The sequence below is a fragment of the Myiozetetes cayanensis genome, unplaced genomic scaffold (genome assembly GCF_022539395.1).
Source record: "Myiozetetes cayanensis isolate MyiCay16 unplaced genomic scaffold, myiCay2020 scf55, whole genome shotgun sequence".
NCBI lineage: Eukaryota > Metazoa > Chordata > Aves > Passeriformes > Tyrannidae > Myiozetetes > Myiozetetes cayanensis.
In genome coordinates, this window is record NW_026087798.1 from 285,772 (window position 1) to 295,668 (window position 9,897).

Below are 9,897 nucleotides of genomic sequence, written 5' to 3' on the forward strand. Positions count from 1 at the left end.
GTGCGGGGTCTGCCCGGTGGGATCCGTGTGCGCGGGGGACTCACGGTGGGACCGGTGGTCCCCAGGCAGTGGCTCCCTCCAGGCCAGTGTGGCTCCCCCAGTCCAGACCCAGCCCTCCGAGCAGGAGGATGATGGTAGAGGGTCCCGGGGGTCACCCCTGTGGCCCCTCCATCACACTCTGGGGTCGGTCCAGCCGGGCCCCCATCCCCGGGTGCCTGTCGGTGGTCCCGGAGCATCAATGGGGTGCTGGCATTATCCCTTCTCTTGGCCACTGTGACCCCCATGCCCTGCTCGGGACTGCTGGGACAGCTCTATTGGGGACAGGGACAGGGTGGGGATGGGGCAGCCCTGCACGCTCACAGCCCTTCACCCACCACCCATGTCCCCACTGCCACCCCACAGCTGCTCCGGGGCAGCACAGGTGACAATGGCCCGGCCACAGCTCCTGGTTCCCTTCCAGCCCCGAGCGGTGCCGGGACAGCATTCCCTGCTCGGGAATTGTGTTCAGTCAAGGAACTGGTGGTGTCCCTCGCAGTGCTGGGCCGTACTGGGCTGTGCCAGGCTGAACTGGGAGGCGCTGGGCTGAGCTGGATCACCCATTTCCCGCAGCCACCGGGAGTTCCTGCTCTGTGGGCTCCTGCGCTCAGCTGGGAGCGGGACCGTTACCGGGACACGGCACCGGGGGCTCCCCGCCCCTCTCCGGACCCACCGGGGACACACGTGCGTGGCGGGGCCAGGGGCCCGCCGGGACCCGCTGTGTCCGCTCCACCCGGGGCTGCCGGGGGGGCGTTCGGGCCTCAGGCCCCGGGGGGTCCCACCCGGGACTACACCTCCCATCGCCCTTCGCGCGGCCGCGACCACAACTCCCGTGGTGTCCCGCGGGGGGCGTAGCCCCGTGACGTACCTGGCGCTATGGCGACGCGGTGACGTCACGGGGTGAGAGGTCACGGCGGCGGCCCCGGCCCGGCCCGGTCCCGGTCCCGGTCCCGGTCCCGGCCCGCTGATGGCGGCCCGGCGGCTCCGCGGCGCCCTCCAGCTCGGGGCGCGGCAGCGCCTGCGGGCCGGGGCGGCCCCGCCCTGCAGGTGAGCGGCGGCGGCGGCGGCGCAGGCGGGGCCCGGAGGTCACACCGGCCCCGGGGGAACCGAGGCGGGGCCCGGGGGGAACGATCGTGCTGCGGGGTCTCTTCGGGGCTTGCCGGCACTCCCGGGGCCCGCGAGGCGAGGGGCACGGGGGGCACGGTGGGGACACGGGGGGTCCCGGGGGTCCCGCGGCGCCGCCGCCCCCGGTGCCGGTCAGAGGCCCCTCCTGGGCGGGAGACGCGGGCACCGGGCCGGTACCGCTGACCTGGGGGGTCGGGAGCGGCATCGCGGTCCCGCCAGCGCGGGGACAGCCCCGCGGCCCCCGGGGGCGGACGGTGACCTCTGCACGGGGACACGGAGGGGGACACGCTGGGCCGGTGCCTCCCTGCCCGGGGCTCGGTGTGGCAGCGCCGGCAGGGCTGGGGGGGCCGGACCGACCTCCTCGGGGACCCCCGGGGCAGCAGGGCCGGGGGACACCAGCGGGGTGGAGCCCCCTCCCCGCAGTGATGGGACAGGGGACAAGGGGGATCTTCTCCAGCGGGCTCTGCCTCTCCTTGCTGCCCCCCCGGGACGACCCCCAAGGGATGAGACCGGGCCAGAGGAGGAGGAGAATCCCCGGGGGGGACACTGGGGAGGGCACCAGCCACTTGTCCCTGCTCCAAACCCGGGATTAGGTGTCCCTGAGCTCGGGTTTCCTGGCCTTCCTCCTCCTCCTCCTCCTGCTAAGAGTTGGCACTGGGACTGAACCCCCCAGGGGTGATTCCCATCCCGGAGGGCCCAGACTGGTCGGGAAGGGGCCTGGGAAGGTGTGGAAGGGGCCTGGGAAGGGCCCCAGCACTGCGGGGCTGCTCCCCTGGCCCCGTCCCAGCACCCCCTGTCCCCCAGACACGCCGCCCTGTGCGGCCTCCGGCTCTCCCGCCTGGCCAGGCCGGGCCCCCCGCCCTGGGAGCCGCGTTGCCCGCCCAGCAGGACCTTCCTGAGCCTCACCAACAAGCGCAAGGAGTACTCGGAGCGCCGCATCATCGGGTACGTGGGGGGGTCCCGGGGGGGCCCCGGGCACGGCCCCCCCGCCGGCCCCAACACCCTTTGTGCCCCCAGGTACTCGATGCAGGAGATGTACGACGTGGTGGCCAACGTGGAGGACTACAAGAACTTCGTGCCCTGGTGCAAGAAGTCGGTGGTGGTGTCGCGGCGCTCGGGGCACGTCAAGGCCCAGCTCGAGGTGGGGTTCCCGCCCGTGCTGGAGCGCTACACGTCCATCGTCACCCTGGTGCGGCCACACCTCGTCAAGGTGAGGGCACCACACGTCCTTTGGGCGCCTCTTCTGCGCTGCTGAGGCCCCTCCAGGGCTGGGCCCTGTTCTGGGCCCTCGACAGGAGAGACTGAGGGGCTGGAGCGTGTCCAGAGCTGGGAAAGGGGCTGCAGAGCTGAGGGAGCTGGGGGGGCTCAGCCTGGAGAAAAGGAGGCTCAGGGGGGACCTTCTGGCTCTGCAATCCCTGACAGGAGGGGGAGCCGGGGGGGTCAGGCTCTGCTCCCAGGGAACAGGGACAGGAGGAGAGGAACAGCCTCAAGTTGTGCCAGGGGAAGGTCAGGTTGGACATGAGGAGGAAATTCTTCATGGAAAGGGTGCTCAGACCTTGGCAGGGGCTGCCCAGGGAGGTTTGGAGTGCCCACCCCTGGAGGTGTCCAGGGAAGGACTGGCCGTGGCACTCAGTGCTCTGGGCTGGGGGACAGGATGGGGATCAGGCACTGCTTGGACTCTGTGATTCCCTGATCCCAGTGCCTGTGCTTCCCCCTCCCCAGGCCGTCTGCACCGACGGGCGCCTCTTCAACCACCTGGAGACCAACTGGCGCTTCAGCCCCGGCATCCCCGGCTACCCCCGCACCAGCACCGTGGACTTCTCGGTGAGACCCCACCCCGGGGCCCCCAGGGGAGGGCGGGGCAGACGTTCCCTCGGGGCTCACCTGCTCTCCTCCCCAGATCTCCTTCGAGTTCCGCTCCCTGCTGCACTCCCAGCTGGCCACCATGTTCTTCGACGAGGTGGTCAAGCAGATGGTGGCCGCCTTCGAGCGCCGCGCGGCCAAGACCTTCGGGCCCGAGACGCGCATCCCCCGGGAGCTCATGTTCCACGAGGTCCACCAGACGTGAGGGCGGCCGGGCCGGGCCCCCCGGACTGTGCCGGGCTGTGCCTGCCCCGTGCCCACCCCCCAAATATTTATTCAAGTGCGTCTCTGCTGCCGTTGCCTCAACGTCCCCCGGCCTGGGGGGGCTGCCGTGAGCTCCCTGGCCCCAGGAGCTGCATCCTGGCGCTGGACTCTCCCTGGTTTTGTAGCTGATTTGGGGTTTAAGTTTTGTTTTTAGTTCTTGGGCGTTGTTTTTGGTTTGTTGGTTTGTTTTTTTTTAACCCTTTTTTTTTTTGTTCTTTTAACTCCTCGGCCAGGCAGGAGGGTCCCGGCGGGGACAGCTCCCAGTGCCTGGGCCGGAAGGGTTTGCTGGGTGGGGGGGCCCGGCCGGATCCCACACGGAGCCGCCAGGACCCCCCATTTCCTTCCCAGCTCTCCCAGGAAAAAAGGGAAGGAGCCGGCGCAGGGAGGAGCCCCCTGAGCCCCCGGCTCACGGCCGAGGGACCCCCGACGTCGCACAGTTTGCACAAGCCACACGCACAGGGCGGGGAGGGGGCGGCTCGAGCTGCCACCCCCCACCACCCCCACCCCCAGCACCCGCTGCTGGGACCGGGACGGTCCCAGGATCGCCCCCACCGCGGCCCCCCCGGCCCCGCTCACCGTTCCTCACCTGCGGTGGGAGGACAGGGAAGCCTCCTGCTCCCCCCCCCACAGAGCCCACCCGGGGGGGTGAGGGGCTCCCTGAGCCCCCCGAGGCCGCCCTGGCCGTGCTGCCCAAGGAAGGGCTTTTACAGGCCAATAAAGAGCATTTTCCAAGGGTGAGCAGCCTCCTGGTCCTCTTTCAACAGGGGAGGGGGGAGCTGGAGCGGGGGCTGCAGCTGGGACCCCCCAGACCCAAACCAGGCCAGTTCCTGCTGCCACCACTGAGGGGCCAAGGGCCACCCCACTGACCCTGGAGCACCCCCAGGTGGGGAGGGGGCACCGTCCCCTGACCCCCCCTCCCCACGTCCTGCAGAGGGAGGGAGAGAGGGGGAAGGTTCCGGGTTTGTTAATAAAAACATTTATTTTGCATTTTGTCCTTGTTTTGTACAGAAGTGCCCGAGAGCTGTGAGGGGGCTGGGGGGGGTCCCAGCTCTGGCTCCCGGGGGCTTCAGACAGGAGGGGGGGTCACACAAACACGGGGGCGCGGCCGGGGAGGAGTGTATCAAGTCCCTTTGGGGGGGCCTGGACACGAGTCTGGACTGAACCCTCTCGGGGGTGTTGTGGTGGGGCAGGGGGGCTGTGCCCCCCCCAGTGGCCTCACCGGGACCACCCCCAGCCCAGCAGTGGGGGAGCCAGGGGGCTCCCAGTGTGTGGGGAGTCGGGGGGCTCCCAGTGTGCGCAGTGAGTGCTGCTGGGGTGGGGTGGGGGCACAGGAGACCCCCCCTCACCTCACGGGGGTGGGGAGAGCCAGGGGGTGGGGCAAGGGAGGGGGAGCAGCCGGGGGGGCTCCACTAACCCCAAGGAGCCCCCAGCCGGTGCCAGGGGGGGTTCAGTGCCGAGGGCGTCCGGGCCGGGCCCGGCAGCGCGACGTTCCCTGGAGAGCACGAGCCGGCCCTGTCCCCGTCCCTTCTTTACCCGGATTTGTAGCCCACGAGCTGCATGAGGCCCTTGGTGCTCATGGATTTGGGCCGCTCCAGGGGGAATCCCAGTGCCCGGCTCCAGATGAGCTGAGAGAGGACACCCAGGGCTCGGGACACCCCGAACAGCACCGTGTAGTAATTCATCTCCTTCATCCCATAGTACTGTGGGGGGAGAGGGCAGTCAGGCCAGAGAGGGGGGAACCAGGAGCCTTCCACATGCTCAGGACAGGGAACAGGGAGAAACGGGACAAACAGACAGGCAGAGGCACAGACTGACAGGGAAAGGGACAGGAACAAACAGGAGAGACACACACACCCAACTCCCAGGACCCCCAGGCTCACCTGCAGTAGGACCCCACTGTGGGCATCCACGTTGGGCCAGGGGTTCTTGGCCTTGCCCTGCTCCAGCAGCACGTTGGGGACGATCTTGTAGAGCTGAGCCACAAGCTTGAACAGGGGGTCATTGGGCAGGTGCTTGAGGGCGAATTCCCGCTGGCAGGTGTAGCGGGGGTCCGTCTTCCGCAGCACCGCGTGCCCATACCCTGGCACCACCTGCAAGGATGGGGGTCAGAGCCTGGCAGCTGCCCCACAGCACAGCCCCGGGACCCCCAGCACGGCCCCCAGACCCTCGGCTCAGCCCCCTGGCTCACCCTGCCTGAGTTGAGCGTGTTCCAGATGAAATCACGCAGCTTCTCGTCCGACACATCCTTGCCCAGCTCCTTCTGAAGGTCGGTCAGCCAGAGCAGCACCTCCTGCAGGAACGGCCCAAGTGAGGCCAGTGGGGCACAGACAGACGGACAGCGAGGGGGACAGAGGCACGGGGAGAGGTGCCCACCTGGTTGGCGAGGCCGTGCAGGGGCCCAGCCAGGCCGTTCATGGCGGCGGCGAAGGCAAGGTAGGGGTCGGACAAGGCGCTGCCGACCAGGTGACTGGTGTGGGCACTCACGTTCCCTCCCTCGTGGTCACTGCAGGGGCAAGGGGGGCATCAGGACTCCTCCAGCCCCACCAAATACCCTCCAAGGCGTTTTGGGTGGGCCAAAGCGTTCCCAGCCTCGTACAGCCCTACCCCAGTGGCCCCACGCCGTGTTCCCGGCGCCGCCCCTGGAGCAGCCCAGGCATGTCCTGGGAGCCGGTCGGTCCCTGGCCCCGGGGCTGGGAGCGGGGCCAGGTCCCCCCCTGCTCCAGGTGCCGCTGCTGGCTCCCTACCTGTGGATGGTGAGGTAGAGCCGCATCAGCTCGATGAACTGGGGGTCGGTGTAGCCCAGCATGTTGGTGAAGTTGTGGGACCAGTCAAGGTTGGGGTCGATGGCGCCGATGCCGCTGCCCTCCCGGTACAGGTTGCGGTAGATCTTGGCGGCGACGCACGGCAGCTTCGCGATCAGGTCCATGGCGTCCTCGTACACAAACTGGCGCCGGCGGGGTCAGAGGGGGCAGCTGCCCTCGCCCCCGGCCCCCCGCCCCCGAGCCTGCCCCGCACGGCCCGCGCCGGGGCCCCCCGTACCTCCCAGTACTTGGCGCGGTGGATGCCCTCGGCGTAGGCGCGGGCGAACTTGCTCTCGCTGTTGAGGGCGGTGACGGCCGCGCTCAGCTGGGACATGGGGTGCAGGTTGGTGGGGAAGTTGTCCAGCATGGTCACCACGTGGGAGGGCAGAGCAGCACGCCGGGCCCACTCCTTGGACAGCCAGCTCACCTGGGGGGCAGGGGGGGTCATGGGGGCTCTGCCGTGGGGCTGGGGGCTGCCAGACCCCCGCCAGCCCCCTGCTTACCTGCTCCTGGGTGGGGATCTCTCCCGTCACCAACAGCCAGAAGAGCCCCTCAGGCAGTGGCTCCTCTCCCCCTGCAGCTTTGGGCAGCTTCTTCTGGCACTCAGGGATGCTGTAGCCGCGGAAGCGGATGCCCTGCGGAGCCCGGCGCAAGTGTCAGCCCAGCAGGGCCGGGGAGAGGAATGGGATGGGGTGGGATGGGGTCCTACCTCATCAGGATCCAGCACTGAGGTCTCGTAGATCAGTCCCTTCATGCCCCTCATCCCTCCATAAACCTGGAATGGGGCGGGAGGCCGTGGTGAGGGGTTGTGGCACAGCCTGGCGTCCCCCGTGACCCCCCACTCCCCACCATGCCCCCCACTCCCCACCATGCCCCCACTCCCCACCATGCCCTCCACTCCCCACCATGCCCCCCACCCACCATGTCCACCGTGATCTGCCCGATGGCCGTGCTGCCGTGCTGCTGCCGGAAGCTCTTGATCTTCGCCTGCTCCTTGGGGATCATGGTGGCCAGGATATCTTTGAGGTTCTGGGGAGAGGGGAGAGGGCCATGGGCTGGGGGCCGAGCAGAGGACAGGGGGTGACAGGAGAGGTGGGGGACAGGAGAGGGGCTCACAGAGTGGGGTCCCCCCTTACCGTGGCAGCACTGGCGTGGCGGGCGGCCAAGAGGACACACGGCGTGTTCTGCAGGAGAACAGACATAGAGACCCCCCCATGTCACCCAGGCAGAGTCCCCTGTGCCCCCCAGCTGCCCCGTTTTGGGGGGTGCAGCTGCACATGGAGCCCCCAGCCCCCTCTGTGACAGGAGCCCCGTGACCCCGGCGAGATCCCGGCTCCCAGGGACCGTGTCCGGCGGCCGGAGCCGCTTCCCTCGCCCACACGGATCAGGTCAGGGTGAGGGATCAGGGCCAGGTGAGGGATCAGGGCCAGGTGAGCCAGGGCAGGGCAGCCCCCGCCCCCGTTCCCATCACGCACAACGGCAGCGGACCCGGACCCAGCCCAGGGAACGCGGCCGTGATTCCCTTCCTGGAGCCCTGGCACACGGCAGCCCTGGCACAGCCCGGCCAGGCCGCGGTTTTCCTGTGCCGGGGAATCCGAACTTTGTTCCTCGCCCACGCGTGGGAACCGCGGGAACCGCGGGGACTCCGGCCGGGAACACCCCGGGAACACCCCGGGAACACCCCTGCCCGCGGCGGGCCGGGGGCAAACGGGGGCTGGGGGGCACCGGGGGTCGCCGTGCCGAGGAGGGGGGGGTCACACCCACAGGGACGCCCCGCTCCTCCCGGGGGGAGCTGCGGCAGCGCCTGCGGCAGAGCCAGAACATGACTCGGTTTTTCCACTGCCTGCCGGGAGGGGAGGGCGCGGCGGGGGCGCGGGGGGCCCCTGCAGCGAACCCCGGCCTGGGCCCCTGACCCCAGGGGGACCCCGACACCCCAAGCGCGGCCGTGGCGGGTGACGGGGCCGCGTCCCCCCCGCAACAGGCGGCTCCGGGAAGGGAAAATGCCGGAGGAGGAACAATGGAGGCGGCTCCGGGAAGCCCAAGGTCAAGGCGGCCGCTGCCGCCGCCGCAGGGGCCCCGTGTCACCCCCGGTGTCACCCCCGGTGTCACCCCCGGTGCCACCCCGGTGCCACCCCACTGAGGGGCTCCCGCGCCTCGTCCCGGCTGTCCCCGAGGTGCCGCCGCTCAAGGTCACACATGCCGGCGGTGACACCGGGCACCGGCGGGGGGGTGGCCCTGGGACCCTCCGGGGGTCCCGCCGGGGTCGGGGGTGCGGGGGCTCCCCGGCCCGAGGGTGCGGGGTCAGGCCGAGGGGAGGAGCAGGGTCGGGATCAGGGCCCGGCCTCGGCCCCTGCGGGGGTGGCGGGAGCGGGGCCAAGTGGGGCATCAAAACACGGCGGGCCGTGCCCCCGCTCCCAAAATATCGCCCGGTCGATAGAGACACCGCAGCGCCCGTTATGAAACGCCGGGGCCGCGGCCAAGGCAAACAGCCCCAGCCCGGTACCGGCGCTCGGTCCCCCCCGGGGTCCCCTCGCGGTGACCCCGTTGTCCTCTACGGCACCAGGACACCGGGGAAGGCCGGGGGCCCGCCCCCCACTCCCGCTGCCGGTGCCGCCGGGAGGGACTCCCTCGGGGGCCGGTGCTGCAGCGCAGCCGTACAGCGGGGGAGCGGAGGGGCCGGAGCCCCCAGTGGGGGCTGTCCCAGGGCGGGGATCCCCCGACGGGGCTGCAGCAGCGGCGGAGCCCCCGAAGCGCCGTCCGGGCCCGGAGCCCCCCGATTTCCCCCCGGCTCCGACAAGGCCGCGGCGCGGGCGCTCCCGGCCGAGCCGGCGCCGGTGCCCACCACGTGCTGCCGCCGCGGCCCCGCGCCCCCCGGTCCCGTCCCCCCCTCGGCTGCCACCGCGCGGCCCCTTTAAGGCAGCGCCCCCCGTGTCGCCCCTTTAAGAACCGGACCCCCTTCATCCCCCGGCGTCGCCCCTTTAAGGCGCGGCGAGGCCGGGCCGGGCGCGCTCACCTTGGGCCCGCGGAGGCGCGCGGCCGCCCGGCTGCCGGCGGCGAGGAGCGTCATGGCGGCACCGGGAGGGACGGGCCGGGCCGGGTCGGAGCGGGACCGGGAGCGGGAGCGGGGCGGGAGCGGGGCCGGAGCGGCGGCGGCGGCGGCGGCCGGGGGTCCTCAGCGCGCGGGCGGGGCGCGGCGCGGCGCATTAGCATAGCCCCGCCTTCCCCGGGGCAGAGCCGCTCGCCATTGGCCGCGCCGCGCGCCGCGGGGCGGAGACACGCAAATGAGGCGGCGGGGGTCGCGGGCTATAGGTGGCCGGCGCGTTCGCCTGATTCAGGACCAGGGGTGGGGTGAGGCGCCGCCCGCCCCCTCTGTCGTGACGTCACCGGCCGCAGTGCGTGACGTCATGCCCCGTGTCATCCTCACGGTGTTTCGGTGTGGCTCCGCTGCGGTGCCGGGGCAGCCCCGTGATGTCACCGGGTGCCCAGCCATGTGCTGTGAGGTCACCGCAGCCCATGACGTCATCCCACACCCAGCCACAGCAGCCTAAAGGTCGCATGGCCTTGCTCAGCAGTGACGTCACGGGGTGGCGTGGGGCCAGCACCGCCCTGGGTGGCCCCGGTGCAAGGGGTAAGATGAGGTGGCAAAGGGTGACATGAAACCAGGGTCTGACCAGTGTCACCTGGGGAATGTCCCCACCCCCAAGGCGGAGCCACAGCAGGTGGACACTGACCCTGAGGGAGCTCGAGTCACCTGGGACATGTGGGGACACTGAGGTGCCACCAATGTCCCTGCACCACACCCAGCAGA

At 70.8% G+C, this 9,897-nt stretch overlaps 2 protein-coding genes across 2 annotated transcripts; one reads left to right on the forward strand and one right to left on the reverse strand.

The window, feature by feature from the left end:
• Window positions 1-944: 944 nt before the first annotated feature.
• Window positions 945-4,275, forward strand: COQ10A (coenzyme Q10A). The gene is made up of 5 exons (XM_050334581.1): window positions 945-1,083; window positions 1,966-2,106; window positions 2,179-2,371; window positions 2,884-2,985; window positions 3,062-4,275. The coding sequence occupies exons 1-5, from the start codon at window positions 1,004-1,006 to the stop codon at window positions 3,227-3,229; spliced, it is 684 nt and encodes a 227-aa protein (XP_050190538.1). The 5' UTR covers window positions 945-1,003; the 3' UTR covers window positions 3,230-4,275.
• On the reverse strand, window positions 4,249-9,261 carry CS (citrate synthase). Its single transcript, XM_050334580.1, has 11 exons — window positions 9,103-9,261; window positions 7,226-7,273; window positions 7,011-7,118; window positions 6,799-6,864; window positions 6,593-6,724; window positions 6,328-6,516; window positions 6,033-6,232; window positions 5,662-5,791; window positions 5,477-5,578; window positions 5,169-5,378; window positions 4,249-4,988 (listed from the first exon to the last, which is right to left on the reverse strand). The coding sequence occupies exons 1-11, from the start codon at window positions 9,154-9,156 to the stop codon at window positions 4,818-4,820; spliced, it is 1,410 nt and encodes a 469-aa protein (XP_050190537.1). The 5' UTR covers window positions 9,157-9,261; the 3' UTR covers window positions 4,249-4,817.
• Window positions 9,262-9,897: the final 636 nt, after the last annotated feature.